Source organism: Oncorhynchus masou, chromosome 16, assembly GCF_036934945.1.
Source record: "Oncorhynchus masou masou isolate Uvic2021 chromosome 16, UVic_Omas_1.1, whole genome shotgun sequence".
Classification (NCBI taxonomy): Eukaryota; Metazoa; Chordata; class Actinopteri; order Salmoniformes; family Salmonidae; genus Oncorhynchus; species Oncorhynchus masou.
In genome coordinates, this window is record NC_088227.1 from 40,403,897 (window position 1) to 40,421,864 (window position 17,968).

Consider the following 17,968-nt stretch of genomic DNA (forward strand, 5'->3'; position numbering starts at 1 on the left):
CCAGTTTCCACCTAAACTACTGTTGGCTCACCAGTTTCCACCTAAACTACCGTTGGCTCACCAGTTTACACCTAAACTACTGTTGGCTCACCAGTTTCCACCTAAACTACTGTTGGCTCACCAGTTTACACCTAAACTACTGTTAGCTCACCAGTTTCCACCTAAACTACTGTTGGCTCACCAGTTTCCACCTACACTAATGTTGGCTCACCAGTTTCCACCTACACTACTGTTGGCTCACCAGTATCCACCTAAACTACTGTTGGCTCCCCATTTTCCACCTAAACTACTGTTGGCTCACCATTTTCCACCTAAACTACTGTTGGCTCACTAGTTTACAGCTAAACTACTGTTGGCTCACCATTTTCCACCTAAACTACCGTTGGCTCACCATTTTCCACCTAAACTACTGTTGGCTCACCATTTTCCACCTAAACTACTGTTGGCTCACCTTTTTCCACCTAAACTACTGTTGGCTCACTAGTTTACAGCTAAACTACTGTTGGCTCACCATTTTCCACCTAAACTACTGTTGGCTCACCATTTTCCACCTAAACTACTGTTGGCTCACTCGTTTACAGCTAAACTACTGTTGTCTCACCAGTTTCCACCTAAACTTCTGTTGGCTCACCAGTTTCCACCTATTTTTTTTATATATTCTTTTATTTAACCTTTATTTAACCAGGGCAAGTCAGTTAAGAAAAAAATCTTATCTACATTGACTGCCTCCCCCGGCCAAACCCGGACGATACTGGGCGATTTGTGCGGGCCTAGAACTGATTTCTGACTGATCGTGTGTCAGTCTTCACATTGTCCATCTCTGACTATTGTCTGTTGTGTTGCTTTCAGTCTAATGAGTTACACAGAGCAGTACCAGGAGTATGACCCGTTTGTGATGTCACCAGAACCTTCCAACCCCTGGACCAGTGACGACCTCTCATTCTGGGACCTGGAAGCCAGGTGACAACCACAGCGCCTACAATCAAGTAATAGTAAGGTCATGTAAAAAGGTATTTGATTGCAGGGTTGCAAAGGCATCAACTACAGAAGGAAACACCCAAACTCACTGGAAATAGACTTCCCAGGGAGTGAAGCTTTTCCCTATTCTAGCCCACAGCCTTTTCAATCAACCCACAGTCAACCACCAACTGCAAAATCAACCTCGAAGACCGAATGGAACACAGGGAAAAGACAAGCTATCGTCCTATATCCTTCCTATATAGCACCTTCAAAGAACCAGAGTTACAGATAGCTATCTATCTCACCTATGCTGTGTCTCACATAATCCCCTTTAGATTTAGAAATGACCTGAAGGGCAATGACCTCCTATCGTCCTTATATTGTTATTAAATACAGATATAACGGATAACTTCAGGGCTAGACGACGCTGTTACCCAGCACTGTGTAGTTCTTCTGGAACCCTTGAGGTTAATCAACCCAGACATATAATCATTGTGTCTAATGTAGCTTCATAATCCGGATAAATGTATTAATTATATTGAGTAGAGGTTAGGGAAATGTCCTGCAGAGATTTAAATGATATGGTGTCGCGTGAACGCTGCCATTACAGAAGCATTCACCTGCTGCTGTGACTTTCTACTACAGGGAAGTAGAAACATTGTGCTGTCAATGTTTCTACTTCCCTGTCACCACTTGTCCAACGTTGTGTGGTGTTTGAGACTGTTTGAGACCGTTTAAGACCGGTTGAGACTGTTTGATACCATTTGAGACCGTTTGAGATAGTTTGAGATAGTTTGAGACCGTTTGAGACCGTTTGAGACCGTTTGAGACTGTTTGAGATTGTTTGATACCATTTGAGACCGTTTGCGATTGTTTGATACCATTTGAGACCGTTTGAGATAGTTTGAGACCGTTTGAGACCGTTTGAGACCGTTTGAGACCGTTTGATACCATTTGAGACCGTTTGAGACTGTTTGAGATTGTTTGATACCATTTGAGACCGTTTGAGATAGTTTGAGACCATTTGAGACCGTTTGATACCGTTTGAGACTGTTTGAGATTGTCTGAGACCGTTTGAGATTGTTTGAGACCGTTTGAGACCGTTTGATACCGTTTAAGACCGTTTGAGACCATTTGAGACCGTTTGAGACCGTTTGAGATTGTTTGTGACCGTTTGAGACCATTTGATACCGTTTAAGACCGTTTGAGACTGTTTGATACCATTTGAGACCATTTGAGACTGTTTGAGACCGTTTGAGACCGTTTGAGATTGTTTGAGACCGTTTGAGACTGTTTGAGACTGTTTGTGACCGTTTGAGACCGTTTGATACCGTTTAAGACCGTTTGAGACTGTTTGATACCATTTGAGACCGTTTGAGACCGTTTGAGACCGTTTGAGATTGCTTGGGACCGTTTGAGACTGTTTGATACCGTTTGAGACCGTTTGAGACTGTTTGATACTGAGACCTTTTGAGACCGTTTGAGACTGTTTGAGATTGTTTGAAACCGTTTGAGACCGTTTGAGACCGTTTGTTACCGTTTGATACCGTTTAAGACTGTTTGAGACCGTTTGAGACTGAGACCTTTTGAGACCATTTGAGACCGTTTGAGATTGTTTGAGACCGTTTGAGACCGTTTGAGACCGTTTGAGATTGTTTGAGACCGTTTGAGATTGTTTGAGACCGTTTGAGATTGTTTGAGATTGTTTGATACCGTTTGAGACCGTTTGAGACCGTTTGAGACTGAGACCTTTTGAGACCGTTTGAGACCGTTTGAGATTGTTTGAAATCGTTTGAGACCGTTTGAGACCGTTTGAGATTGTTTGAAATCGTTTGAGACCGCTTGAGAACGTTTGAGACTGTTTGATACCGTTTGAGACCGTTTGAGCCCGTTTTGTACCATTTGAGACCGTTTGATATCGTTTAAGACCGTTTGAGACTGTTTGATACCATTTGAGACCGTTTGAGATTGTTTGAGACCGTTTGAGACTGTTTGATACCATTTGAGACCATTTGAGATTGTTTGAGACGGTTTGAGATTGTTTGAGACCGTTTGAGACCGTTTGAGATTGTTTGAGATTGTTTGAGACCGTTTCAGACCGTTTGAGACCGTTTAAGACCGTTTGAGACTGTTTGAGACCATTTGAGACCGTTTGAGATTGTTTGAGACCGTTTGAGACCGTTTGAGATCGTTTGAGAACGTTTGAGACCGCTTGAGAACGTTTGAGACTGTTTGATACCGTTTGAGACCGTTTGAGCCCGTTTATACCATTTAAGACCGTTTGAGACTGTTTGATACCATTTGAGACCGTTTGAGATTGTTTGAGACCGTTTGAGACTGTTTGATACCATTTGAGACCGTTTGAGATTGTTTGAGACGGTTTGAGATTGTTTGAGACCGTTTGAGACCGTTTGAGATTGTTTGAGATTGTTTGAGACCGTTTCAGACCGTTTGAGACCGTTTAAGACTGTTTGAGACCATTTGAGACCGTTTGAGATTGTTTGAGACCGTTTGAGACCGTTTGAGCCCGTTTGAGACTGTTTGAGACTGTTTGAGCCCGTTTGAGATTGTTTGAGACTGAGACCTTTTGAGACCGTTTGAGAACGTTTGATATCAAAGAATTCATTTTTTCTCTCTCTTTTTTTTCTATATTTTGGTGTTTCATGAATTCTAACTTTCTCTCCCTCTCCCCTCCCCCCCTACCCCCTCTCTCCCTCTCCTCAGTAAGGACCCCAGTCAACAGAGGGTGAGGAAGTGGGGTTTCTCTCTAGATGAAGCTCTGAAGGATCCGGCAGGACGAGACCAGTTTCTCAAGTTCCTGGAATCAGAGTTCAGCTCAGAGAACCTACAGTGAGTCACACAGAATTCCTCGTCCTCCTTTTATCCCTTGTTTCCTCATTTTCTCTAACCCTTCCTCATTTCCTCTGAGTTCAGAGTTCAGAGTTCAGGGAAACTACAGTAAGACACACAGAACCCTCCTCTCCTCTCATCCTTTCCTTATTTCCTCTCCTTTCCCTCCCTTCTCTTCCCCATCTCCTCCTTCCATCCCTTCTTCCTCTCCCATCACATGATCCCTTAGCTTCATCCCATCCCTTCATTCTTCTCCTTCTTCAACCTCTTTCCTCATCCTCTTCCATCCATCCTCCACTACCTCCATCTTTACCCTCCATCTCCTACCTCTTTCCTCATCCTCTTCCATCCATCCTCCACTACCTCCATCTTTACCCTCCATCTCCTACCTCTTTCCTCATCCTCGTCCTCTTCCATCCATCCCCCGGCTACATCCATCTCCTACCTCTTTCCTTTCCTCTGCCCATCCCTCTGTTTCAAAGTTAACCTCATTACCTCTACCCTGTATGTGAGTATGTGTGTCCCCTGGAGGCATGTTCTGATGAAGGGCTCTACTAAAGACGATAACAGGGTGGTGGACTGAACAGATAACCGAGGTCAGTGGGACCTTGGGGCTACTTAGGACGGACAGACGGACACACACCCTTATCTCTCTCCACTATCTCACCCTCTATCCAATCCACCTCTTTAATCACGTTGCTTTTATGGTGTTCCAAAAGGTTGGTGCTATAGTGTAATATTATGTAACCCCTATACGTGTTCTGGTTGGTGCTGTAATACGGTGTAACGCCTATACAGGTTCTGGTTGGTGCTGTACTAAGGTGTAATCCCTATACGTGTTCTGGTTGGTGCTGTAATATGGTGTAACCCCTATACAGGTTATGGTTGGTGCTGTACTAAGGTGTAATCCCTATACAGGTTCTGGTTGGGGCTGTAATAAGGTGTAACCCCTATACAGGTTCTGGTTGGGGCTGTAATAAGGTGTAATCCCTATACAGGTTCTGGTTGGTGCTGTAATATGGTGTAATCCCTATACAGGTTCTGGTTGGTGCTGTAATAAGGTGTAACCCCTATACAGGTTCTGGTTGGTTCTGTAATAAGGTGTAACCCCTATACAGGTTCTGGTTGGTGCTGTAATATGGTGTAATCCCTATACAGGTTCTGGTTGGTGCTGTAATAAGGTGTAACCCCTATACAGGTTCTGGTTGGTTCTGTAATAAGGTGTAACCCCTATACAGGTTCTGGTTGGTGCTGTAATAACAGGTTCTAGTTGGTACTGTAATAAGGTGTAACCCCTATACAGGTTCTGGTTGGCGGTGCAGGATCTGAAGAGGCAACCCCTGGAGAACGTGGCAGAACGGGCTCAGGAGATCTGGACAGAGTTTCTGGCAGAAGGCGCTTCCAGCTCCATCAACCTGGACTCACACAGCTATGAACGCACCAGCGCCAACCTTAAAGACCCGGGGCGATACAGCTACGAAGACGCACAGGTGAATTATATTATAGACAGAAAGACAGCTAAGAAGTTGCAGAGGTACATTATTTTACAAACAAACAGACAGACAGACAGACAGACAGACAGACACAGGAAGGGGAGGAGGTAGAAAGAGGGAGGGACACAGGAAGGGAGATTGAAAGAGGGAGGGACACAGGAAGGGAGATTGAAAGAGGGAGGGACACAGGAAGGGAGATTGAAAGACTACCTACAGCCTGCAGAAACAAACATACAGCTAAAACACACAATGATCTCTGTCTCCTCCCTTTCTCCTGTTCCAGGACCACATCTATAAACTGATGAAGAGTGACAGCTACACACGGTACCTGCGCTCCAACGCTTACCAGGAGCTGCTGATGGCCTGGAAGAAGGTGTGTCTGAGTCTGTGCTAGTCTCCTTCTGCCTGGGAGAAGACTGGAGTGAGACACCTGTCCTCAGTATCCAAGATAGTGAAGTGCTGCCCTCTGTTGGAGATTTACAGGTTCTGCAGTCAGTGACTTGGTAAACGACTGTTTAGTCTGAACCAATGATATCACACTGTTTAGTCTGAACCAATGATATCACACTGTTTAGTCTGAACCAATGATATCACACTGTTTAGTCTGAACCAATGATATCAAATCAAATGTATTTATATAGCCCTTCTTACATCAGCTGATATCTCAAAGTGCTGTACAGAAACCCAGCCTAAAACCCCAAACAGCAAGCAATGCAGGTGTAGAGGCACGGTGGCTAGGAAAGACTCCCTAGAAAGGCCAAAACCTATGAAGAAACCTCGAGAGGAACCAGGCTATGAGTGGTGGCCAGTCCTCTTCTTGCTGTGCCAGGTGGAGATTATAAACCTCGAGAGGAACCAGGCTATGAGGGGTAGCCAGTCCTCTTCTGGCTGTGCCGGGTGGAGATTATAAACCTCGAGAGGAACCAGGCTATGAGGGGTGGCCAGTCCTCTTCTGGCTGTGCCAGGTGGAGATTATAAACCTCGAGAGGAACCAGGCTATGAGGGGTAGCCAGTCCTCTTCTGGCTGTGCCGGGTGGAGATTATAAACCTCGAGAGGAACCAGGCTATGAGGGGTGGCCAGTCCTCTTCTGGCTGTGCCGGGTGGAGATTATAAACCTAGAGAAGAACCAGGCTATGAGGGGTGACCAGTCCTCTTCTGGCTGTGCCGGGTGGAGATTATAACAGAACATGGCCAAGATGCTCAAATGTTCATAGAGGACCAGCATGGTCAGATAATAGTAATCACAGTGGTTGTAGAGGGTGCAACAGGTCAGCATCTCAGGAGTAAATGTCAGTTGGCTTTTCATAGCCGATCATTCAGAGTATCTCTACTGCTCCTGCTGTCTCTAGAAAGTTTAAAACAGCAGGCCTGGGACAGGTAGCACGTCCGGTGAACAGGTCAGGGTTGAGTCTTCAGTAAAGACTTAAATGTTGAGACCGAGTCTGCGTCTCTCACATGGGTAGGCAGACCATTCCATAAAAATGGAGCTCTATAGGAAAAAGCCCTGCCTCCAGTTGTTTGCTTAGAAATTCTAGGGACAATTAGGATGCCTGCATCTTGTGACCGTAGCGTACGTGTAGGTATGTACGGCAGGACCAAATCAGAAAGATAGGTATATCACACTGTTTAGTCTGAACCAATGATATCACACTGTTTAGTCTGAACCAATGATATCACACTGTTTAGTCTGAACCAATGATATCACACTGTTTAGTCTGAACCAATGATATCACACTGTTTAGTCTGAACCAATGATATCACACTGTTTAGTCTGAACCAGTGATATCACACTGTTTAGTATGAACCAATGATATCACACTGTTTAGTCTGAACCAATGATATCACACTGTTTAGTCTGAACCAATGATATCACACTGTTTAGTCTGAACCAATGATATCACACTGTTTAGTCTGAACCAGTGATATCACACTGTTTAGTCTGAACCAATGATATCACACTGTTTAGTCTGAACCAATGATATCACACTGTTTAGTCTGAACCAATGATATCACACTGTTTAGTCTGAACCAATGATATCACACTGTTTAGTCTGAACCAATGATATCACACTGTTTAGTCTGAACCAATGATATCACACTGTTTAGTCTGAACCAATGATATCACACTGTTTAGTCTGAACCAATGATATCACACTGTTTAGTATGAACCAATGATATCACACTGTTTAGTCTGAACCAATGATATCACACTGTTTAGTATGAACCAATGATATCACACTGTTTAGTCTGAACCAATGATATCACACTGTTTAGTCTGAACCAATGATATCACACTGTTTAGTCTGAATCAGTGATATCACACTGTTTAGTCTGAACCAATGATATCACACTGTTTAGTATGAACCAATGATATCACACTGTTTAGTCTGAACCAATGATATCACACTGTTTAGTCTGAACCAATGATATCACACTGTTTAGTCTGAACCAATGATATCACACTGTTTAGTCTGAACCAATGATATCACACTGTTTAGTCTGAACCAATGATATCACACTGTTTAGTCTGAACCAATGATATCACACTGTTTAGTATGAACCAATGATATCACACTGTTTAGTCTGAACCAATGATATCACACTGTTTAGTCTGAATCAGTGATATCACACTGTTTAGTCTGAACCAGTGATATCACACTGTTTAGTCTTCTTTACATTGTTTTCAACCAAGCTCCCTTCTCTTCCCATGATGCTTTGTGCCCCAGCCTGAGACGGAGCAGCAGCAGGGAAGACGCACCTCTCTGGAGAAGTTTACACGCAGCGTGGTCAGTGGCTCTACTTCCTGTTTCCTGTCTGTCTGTCTGTCTGTCTGTCTGTCTGTCTGTCTGTCTGTCTGTCTGTCTACACGTAGAGATAAATTTACCACAACTTTGTTACAAAACGTCTAATCTGAAACCAACAAGGAAACCGTCATACTAATTCCCTCCTCTCTTCAGGGCAAGTCACTGACAGGCAAACGGCTGACGGGCCTGATGCAGTCATCCTGACCAGGCCTGGGGCTGGAGTAAGACAGCCATGCCCAGAGGATCAGCTCTGCTGTGGGGAGAGGGCTGGATGTTGATGCTGAGCGGCCTAACTCGGGCCTGGACACAACGTCACCTACATAACTGACTCCAGATCAGTTCCCTGAGCTCCAGTGGAGGACAGACAGCATGCAATAGGTCACCTAGATCTGATACGGGGACAGTGCTGTCTTTGTCTGTTTCTCAAATGTCACTCTATTCCCTATATAGTGTACTACTTTTGACCAGAGCCCTATTTTGACTAGTTTGTCCATAGGGCTCTGGTCAAAAGGTGTGCACTATAAAGGGAATAGGTTGCCATTTGGGAGGTACATATTGTGTAGTTTATCGACATATAACTCTATCTAATACTCTCTGTCTCACTTAGGTTCCTTTAATCTATTCTAGAACCAAATGGAATGTCATATAACTCTATCTAATACTCTCTGTCTCACTTAGGTTCCTTTAATCGATTCTAGAACCAAATAGAATGTCAGACTTGTTCTACTCTAGCTCGGCTTATATTACTACAGTATAATAGCTTATTGTAACGATTACACGACTCTTTTGTTCAATTACAGAAAACATTAAAATGCTTAAAACCTGGAAGGCTTTGACTGACGTTATAATGGGATTTAGAATGAGTCCACTCACTGGGGACGGCCTGCAGAGCATTCGGAAAGTATTCACACCAATGAACTTTTTCCACATTTTGTTACGTTACAGCTGTACTCTTAAAACGGATTTAATTGTTTTTTTTCCCTCTCATCAATCTACCTACAATAACCCACAATGACAAAGCAAAAACTGTTTTTTAAGAAATGTTTGCAAATTTTATTTAAAAAATAAAATATCAAGGACATTCGCTTTGTCATTACGGGCTATTGTGTGTCGATTGATGAGGTAAAACATTTTTTTATTTAATCAATTTTAGAGGCCGTGAAAAACGTGAAGGGGTCTGAATAGGTTCTGAATGCTCTGTATATGGAAGTACATGGGAGGTGGGGGGGGGGATGGAACATATTGATTGAATACATGTTGGGAAAAATCTGTTAGGCATTTCAGCCTTGATGTTATATAGACATGCAGACTTTTTTAATTGAAGCACATTGTTATGGGGAACATGACCTTCTTAACATCATTACATTTACATTTAAGTCATTTAGCAGACGCTCTTATCCAGAGCGACTTACAAATTGGTGAATTCACCTTCTGACATCCAGTGGAACAGCCACTTTACAATAGTGCATCTAAATCATTTAAGGGGGGTGAGAAGGATTGCTTTATCCTATCCTAGGTATTCCATTCCGAGTTTGCGTCACAAATGGCACCATATTCTCTATAGTGCAGTCCTTCTGACCAGCTCCCTATCAGTCCTGGTCAAAAGTAGTGCATTAAATAGGGGATAGGGTGCAATTTGGGACGCTGACCCCACATTCCATCCGAGCCCACCTCTGTCGGGGTTATATGGGAACGGTGACATACTGTGTTAGGACGGTTGAGTATACGGTAGATGTGGACAGCATTTTACACAGTAATTGTAAATTATATACAGTATTATAATAATAAAAAAAGAAGAACAATGACAAAAATACAGCTGATGTTTATCGATGTTTTGCAGAAATAGCTTGATTTTCAGACTTCACTGAAATCAATCTGTACGCGATTTTGTCCGGCTACACACCTTTAAAGTGAATGTTCGCGGAGAAACTACATTAACAATAAACACTGCATATGTCGTCTCAATCGGCAACTACCTTAAAATGGTGCATGTTGCAGACGAGGCGCGTTTGCATTGAATCTTGGCCATTGAATGCATAGGGATGGGCCGCCTAGTGGTTCAGATAAGAAGTGCAGCTCCAAGGGGCCAAGGTTCCGGTCTATAGAGGCCCACAGTAGAGGTGTCATAATACCATAAAACCGAGCAGTCAAACAGGGAAATGATTCCAGTCGTTTTTCCTCCATTCATTTTTCCTATAGGGGATATTAGAAACACTTAAAATAAGGGCTGTGTTTTGTGTAGTTGTGCCGTGGCATGAGGTTTTGATGACCATGTAAATCTGTCTCGAACAAGGTGACTTATCAATATATTCGGTTCTATATTTACTCACAGATTTGAAAATGATAATTAGCATCAAAGTAGACATCATGCAAAACTACAAATCCCTGCAAGCTCCTGCATGTCATCTCTAGCTGACACCTTTACTAACAATTATTGTGTCAATTTAAACCAGAGTTTTCATCTGGCTTATAGAGACCAACATCAGGGTTGGAACTGGTTCATAGAGACCAACATCAGGGTTGGATCTGGTTTATAGAGACCAACATCAGGGTTGGATCTGGTTTATAGAGACCAACATCAGGGTTGTATCTGGTTTATAGAGACCAACGTCCGGGTTGGATCTGGTTTATAGAGACCAACATCAGGGTTGGATCTGGTTTATAGAGACCAACGTCAGGGTTGGATCTGGTTCATAGAGACCAACATCAGGGTTGGATCTGGTTTATAGAGACCAACATCAGGGTTGGATCTGGTTTATAGAGACCAACATCAGGGTTGGATCTGGTTTATAGAGACCAACATCAGGGTTGGATCTGGTTCATAGAGACCAACATCAGGGTTGGATCTGGTTTATAGAGACCAACATCAGGGTTGGATCTGGTTTATAGAGACCAACGTCAGGGTTGGATCTGGTTCATAGAGACCAACGTCAGGGTTGGTTCTGGTTCATAGAGACCAACATCCGGGTTGGATCAGGTTTATAGAGACCAACATCAGGGTTGGTTCTGGTTCATAGAGACCAACATCAGGGTTGGATCTGGTTTATAGAGACCAACATCAGGGTTGGATCTGGTTTATAGAGACCAACATCAGGGTTGCATCTGGTTTATAGAGACCAACATCAGGGTTGCATCTGGTTTATAGAGACTAGCCTGCAGATGTTATAGCCTGCAGATGTTATAGCCTGTAGATGTTATAGGATGCAGATGTTATAGCCTGTAGATGTTATAGCCTGTAGATGCTATAGCCTGTAGATGTTATAGCCTGTAGATGATATAGGATGCAGATGTTATAGCCTGTAGATGTTATAGGATGCAGATGTTATAGCCTGTAGATGTTATAGCCTGTAGATGTTATAGGATGTAGATGTTATAGCCTGTAGATGTTATAGCCTGCAGATGTTATAGCCTGCAGATGTTATAGCCTGTAGATGTTATAGCCTGTAGACGTTATAGCCTGTAGATGTTATAGCCTGTAGATGTTATAGCCTGTAGATGATATAGCCTGTAGATGTTATAGCCTGTAGATGATATAGGATGCAGATGTTATAGCCTGTAGATGTTATAGCCTGTAGATGTTATAGCCTGTAGATGTTATAGCCTGTAGATGTTATAGCCTGTGTATGTTATAGCCTGTAGATGTTATAGGATGTAGATGTTATAGCCTGTAGATGTTATAGCCTGCAGATGTTATAGCCTGTAGATGTTATAGGATGTAGATGTTATAGCCTGTAGATGTTATAGCCTGCAGATGTTATAGCCTGCAGATGTTATAGCCTGTAGATGTTATAGCCTGTAGATGTTATAGCCTGTAGATGTTATAGCCTGTAGATGTTATAGCCTGTAGATGTTATAGGATGTAGATGTTATAGCCTGTAGATGTTATAGCCTGTAGACGTTATAGCCTGTAGATGTTATAGCCTGCATAGTTCTTGCACTCCAAATTGAAAAGTTTTGCACATCTTTACACTGTAGCCATTCTAGCAGACGGTCTCCAGAGCAACGTACAAGGACCACATTCAACAAAGCAAGGTGAAACTATTTAAAAGCACAGCCATCTCATGTAAACCCTCAAAGTCGAGTGTCTGGAGCATCTGGAGCAAGGTTTTAACTTCTGAGTATAACGCAAACCAGTTAAAACGAATTCATTGTCAGGGGTAAGTAAGGACTTCTTCAAAATCTTTATTTCAACACAAAAACAAACACACAAACGTTCAACAAAGTACTCAAAACCGACACAGTATGATATCCATATAAAACTGATGGTCTCCGAAATAAAACAAAATTATATTGACACATATTTCTTGGAGTGGGAAGTTGGCATGGTGATATAAACAGGAAGACATGTTGTTAAAATGTCTGACATGAGGGTGGAAGAAAAAGGAAAACAAAATGTCTGACATGAGGGTGGAAGAAAAAGGAAAACAAAATGTCTGACATGAGGGGGGAAGAAAAAGGAAAACAAAATGTCTGACATGAGGGGGGAAGAAAAAGGAAAACAAAATGTCTGACATGAGGGGGAAGAAAAAGGAAAACAAAATGTCTGACATGAGGGGGAAGAAAAAGGAAAACAAAATGTCTGACATGAGGGGGGAAGAAAAAGGAAAACAAAATGTCTGACATGAGGGTGGAAGAAAAAGGAAAACAAAATGTCTGACATGAGGGGGGAAGAAAAAGGAAAACAAAATGTCTGACATGAGGGGGGAAGAAAAAGGAAAACAAAATGTCTGACATGAGGGGGGAAGAAAAAGGAAAACAAAATGTCTGACATGAGGGGGGAAGAAAAAGGAAAACAAAATGTCTGACATGAGGGGGGAAGAAAAAGGAAAACTTGACATCATGGATGCATCTCAAATGGGACACTTCCTTAAATACATTACCGGTCAAAACCTTTAGAAAACCTCCTCATTAAAGGGTTTTTCTTTCTTTCTTTTTTACTATTTTCTACATTGTAGAATAATATTGAAGACATCAAAACTATATAATAACACATATGGAATCATGTAGTAACCAAAATTAAAAATACATAATACAAATACAGATTCTTCAAATAGCCACCCTTTGCCTTGATGACAGCTTTGTACACTCTTGGCATTCTCTCAACCAGCTTCATGAGATAGTCACCTGGAATGCATTTAAATGTGACAAGGTAGTGGTGATATACAGAAGATAGCCCTATTTGGTAAAATACCAAGGCCATATTATGGCAAGAATAGCTCAAATAAGTAAAGAGAAATGACAGTCCATCATTACTTTAAGACATGAAGGTCAGTCAATATGGAACATTTCAAGAACTTTGAAAGTTTATTCAAGTGCAGTTGCAAAAACCATCAAGCGCTATGATGAAACTGGCTATACAGTTTAAATTTGTCCTTCGGTCTGGTGTCCAAATTGGAGATTTTTGGTTCCAACCACCATGTCTTTGTGAGACCCGGTGTGGGGGAACGGACGATCTCCGCATGTGTATTTCCCGCCGTGAAGCATGGAGGAGGAGGTGTTATGGTGTCGGGGTGCTTTGCTGGTGACACGGTCTGTGATTTATTTAGAATTCAAGGCACACTTAACCAGCATGGCTACCACAGCATTCTGCAGCGATGTGCCATCCCATCTGGTTTGGGCTTTGTGGGACTATCACTTGTTTTTCAACAGAACAATGACCCAACACACCTCCAGGCTGTGTAAGAGCTAATTGACCAAGATGGAGAGTGATGGAGTGCAGCATCAGATGACCTGGCCTCCACAATCCCCCGACCTCAACCAAATTGAGATGGTTTGGCATGTTGGACTGCAGAGTGAAGGAAAAGCAGCCAACAAGTGCTAAGCATATGTGGGAACTCCTTCAAGATAGTTGGAAAAGCATTCCAGGTGAAGCTGGTTGAGAGAATGCCAAGAGTGTGCAAAGCTGTCATCAAGGCAAAGGGTAGCTATTTGAAGATTCTCAAAAACAAAATATATTTTGATTTGTTTAAACCTTTTTGGGTTACTACATGAGTTACTACATGTGTTATTTCATAGTTTTGATGTCTTCACTATTATTCTACAATATTGTAGAAAATAGTAAAAAATAAAAGGAAAACACTTGAACGAGTAGGTGTTCTAAAACTTTTGGCCACGGTAGTGTATGGGTACGGAGGCGTACGGGCCACGGCAGCGTATGGGCCACGGTAGTGTATGGGTACGGCAGCGTATGGGCCATGGCAGTGTATGGGTACGGCAGCGTATGGGCCACGGCAGCGTATGGGCCATAGTAGTGTATGGGTACGGCAGCGTATGGGCCATAGTAGTGTATGGGTACGGCAGCGTATGGGCCATGGCAGCGTATGGGCCACGGCAGCGTATGGGCCACGGAGGCGTATGGGCCACGGAGGCGTATGGGTACGGCAGCGTATGGGCCACGGAGGCGTACGGGTAGGGCAGCGTATGGGCCACGGAGGCGTATGGGTACGGCAGCGTATGGGCCACGGAGGCGTATGGGTACGGCAGCGTATGGGCCACGGAGGCGTACGGGCCACGGAGGCGTATGGGTACGGCAGCGTATGGGCCACGGAGGCGTACGGGCCACGGAGGCGTATGGGTACGGCAGTGTATGGGCCACGGAGGCGTATGGGTACGGCAGCGTATGGGCCACGGAGGCGTATGGGCCACAGAGGCGTACGGGCCATAGTAGAACACTACACAAGGAATAGGATGCCATTTGGGAAGTAGCCCATATATTTACTTTACTTCATGATTGTCTGTGGAGAAACAATATAACATGTTTTTTAAAAAAAGCACAAAACAAAATAAGAAAATTGGTTGTAAGACATTTCCAGTCGTGACACTGTAATTTGTTTTTGCATTAAATACTATACATATATATATTTTTTTAACAACATCGCTAAAACATCTTCAGGTCTTCTGCCTCTATATTTCAGGATTGTATATCGGGCTATAGGTTTCCTTCAGGGTTCTTCAAATCTATCCAATAGTCCTATAAGAAATCTATACGAAATATACAGTATATTACCTGTGTTCAGTGCAATCTATTAACATATTGTTGATATAGAAGAACCTGAATCGTTTTAGAAATCATTTGGAGTTTTACATGAAACGTTTGGAATGATATACAAAGTGGAAAGGAAACCTATAAAACAAGTTGACATTTACTAAATACATCAAGTAAATATGTTCAAAAACTGATGCATCGTGGAGGATGTGAGGTATCCCACACACCAGCTGAATGATAACTATGTACTATTGACTGACTGAAACGTGGTGGTAGAGCTACGAGGTGTGTATGTTGTGTATGTTCTTGACCATGTAAGTGTGAATGGATTATGTCTATGTGAATACAGAGCCTTCAGAAAGTATTCACACCCCTTGACTTTGTCCATATTTTTGTTGTGTTACAGCCTGAATTTAAAATGGATTACATTTAGATTTTGTGTCACTGGCTTACACACAATACCCCATAATTTTAAATTTAACCTTTATTTAACTAGGCAAGTCAGTTAAGAACAAATTCTTATTTACAATGACAGCCTATCCCGGCCAAATCCTAACGATGCCGGGCCAATTATGCACCGCCCTATGGGACTCCAGATCACGGCCGGTTGTGATACAGCCTGGAATGGAACCAGGGTCTGTAGTGACTCCTCTAGTACTTAGATGCAGGGCCTTAGACCACTGAACCAGGGTCTGTAGTGACACCTCTCGCACTGAGATGCAGGGCCTTAGACCCCTGCGCCACTCGGGAGCCCACTGGTTCATAATGTCAAAGTGGAATTATGTTTTAAGATATTTTGACAAATTAATAAAAAAAGAAACGTTGAAATATCTTGAGTCTATAAGTATTCAACCCCTTTGTTATGGCAAGCCTAAATAAGTTCAGGAGTAAAATATTGCTTAACAAGTCACACAATAAGTTGCATGGACGCGCTTTCATTACTCAGTTTCTTACCTTAACTCAGTTGCCGGAGAGAAAGAAAACATCTCAGGGATTTCACCATGAGGCCAATGGTGACTTTAAAAAAGGTTACAGAGTTTAATAGCTGTGATAGGAGAAAACTGTGGATGGATAAACAACATTGTAGTCACTCCACAATACTAACCTCAATGACAGAGTGAAAAGAACGAAGTCCGTCCAGAATATAAATATTCCAAAACATGCATCCTGTTTGCAACAAGGCACTAAAGTAATACTGCAACAAATGTGTCAAAGAAATTAAAAATATGTACTGAATACAAAGCTTTATGTTTGGGGCAAATCCAACACAACACATCACCATTTTCAAGCATGGTGGTGGCTGCATCCTGTTATGGGTATGCTTGTCATCAGCAAGAACTAGGGAGGTGTTTTTTTTTTAAATAAAAAGACATGGCAAAATCCTAGAGGAAAACCTGGTTCAGTCTTCTTTTTCAGCAGGACTATAAACCTAAAACACATGGCCAAATATACACTGGAGTTGCATACCAAAATGACATTGAATGTTCCCGTGTGGCTTAGTTACAGTTTTGAATTAAATCGTCTAGAAATTGTATGGCAAAACTTGAAAATGTTTGTCTAGCAATGATCACCAACCAACTTGAGAGCTTGAATATTTTTCCTTCTTCTATAATGTGCAAATATTGTACAATCCAGGTGTGTAAAGCTCTTTAAGAGACTTACCCAGAAAGACTCACAGCTGTAATTGCTAAAAAAGGTGATTCTAACATTTATTGACCGAGGGGGGGGTTGAATACTTCTGTAATCAAGATTTTCTTTTTCCTTCTTCTTCTTTTTTACACAAATGTTTGAGTTTTTCTTCCACTTTTACATTAGAGAGTAATTTGTGTAGATTGTTGACAAACAAAAAAAACAAAAAAAACAATTAAAGACAATTAAATGATATGGGGAAAGTCCAGGGGCGTGAATGTTGAATGTTTCTCTCTGTATATAGCCCTTTACCAGTTTCCACACCGATCTAGAAAATATGAACAACATGTAAACCCTATTGCATGGTAACACATTTTAACAGAGAACGCAACATGATCTAGGAACCAGAACTTGGGAAGTGGAGCAGGATTTGCCACCATATTGTGTTGCTTCACTTTACAAACAAAAGCATCCATCCAACAGTCACAATAACCAGAAATGTATAAATAAGACCAGTTTTAAATTAATAACGCTTTAGATCATTGTCATGAGGTACTTTTAAGTATCCTAGTAACCACAAACCTGGCTAATATCCAACTGAAATTAAATAATAGCTGCAATGACTCCTCAAAAAATAAAACGATGCTTGATATGTCTTGGTGCAATATGAAACAACGTCACTGTGACATTTTAACAAGGAGAGGACTGGAAACTGAAATTCAAACAAACAGACATAAATTCTCCTTGTTTCCGGTACATAATGTGTTTTTGTTTTTTTACCTCAGCACAAACATCTCTCGCGAGCAAACAGTCAGAAGAGACTACATTGTAGAACAGCATAGTGTCAAACACTGTGTAGCAAAGATTCCTATTTGACGATTCTCTTTGTGGTTTTTTATAACCCACATCATGACATTGTTTCATCTTCAGAGGTAGAGGATAGTACTGAGATACTGAACGAGATGAGACTGGATATGCACCCTGAGCCTGTAAATCCATTGTGTGTGTGTGTGTGTGTGTGTGTGTGTGTGTGTGTGTGTGTGTGTGTGTGTGTGTGTGTGTTAGAGAAGCTATGGTTCTTCATAGGCTGAGGCCTTGTCCTTCAACAGATCCAAACACAGGTGACAGCTCCAGCTCCCTAGAGAGAGAGAGGGAGAGAGAGGGAGAGGATAGAGAGAGAGAGGAGAGAGAGAGAAGGAGAGAGAGAGAGAAGGAGAGAGACAGAGAGAGAGAGAGAGAGACAGAG

At 42.3% G+C, this 17,968-nt stretch overlaps 2 protein-coding genes across 5 annotated transcripts in view; one reads left to right on the forward strand and one right to left on the reverse strand.

Annotated features, from left to right (window-relative positions):
* rgs6 (regulator of G protein signaling 6) overlaps positions 1 to 8,930 on the forward strand; it is a 149,920-nt gene extending 140,990 nt beyond the window's left edge. For all 3 annotated transcript variants that reach the window (XM_064990449.1, XM_064990450.1, XM_064990451.1), the window contains 6 exons: positions 850 to 960; positions 3,685 to 3,810; positions 5,114 to 5,300; positions 5,587 to 5,676; positions 8,031 to 8,090; positions 8,262 to 8,930. In XM_064990449.1, coding sequence (XP_064846521.1) covers positions 850 to 960; positions 3,685 to 3,810; positions 5,114 to 5,300; positions 5,587 to 5,676; positions 8,031 to 8,090; positions 8,262 to 8,312 — 625 coding nt within the window. In that variant the 3' untranslated portion in view covers positions 8,313 to 8,930. The remainder of the gene's footprint in view (positions 1 to 849; positions 961 to 3,684; positions 3,811 to 5,113; positions 5,301 to 5,586; positions 5,677 to 8,030; positions 8,091 to 8,261) is intronic.
* Positions 8,931 to 12,274: 3,344 nt separating this feature from the next.
* Positions 12,275 to 17,968, reverse strand: part of dpf3 (double PHD fingers 3) — a 68,147-nt gene continuing 62,453 nt past the window's right edge. For both annotated transcript variants that reach the window (XM_064991679.1, XM_064991678.1), the window contains one exon: positions 12,275 to 17,860. In XM_064991679.1, the coding sequence (XP_064847751.1) occupies positions 17,793 to 17,860 (68 nt within the window). In that variant the 3' untranslated portion in view covers positions 12,275 to 17,792. The remainder of the gene's footprint in view (positions 17,861 to 17,968) is intronic.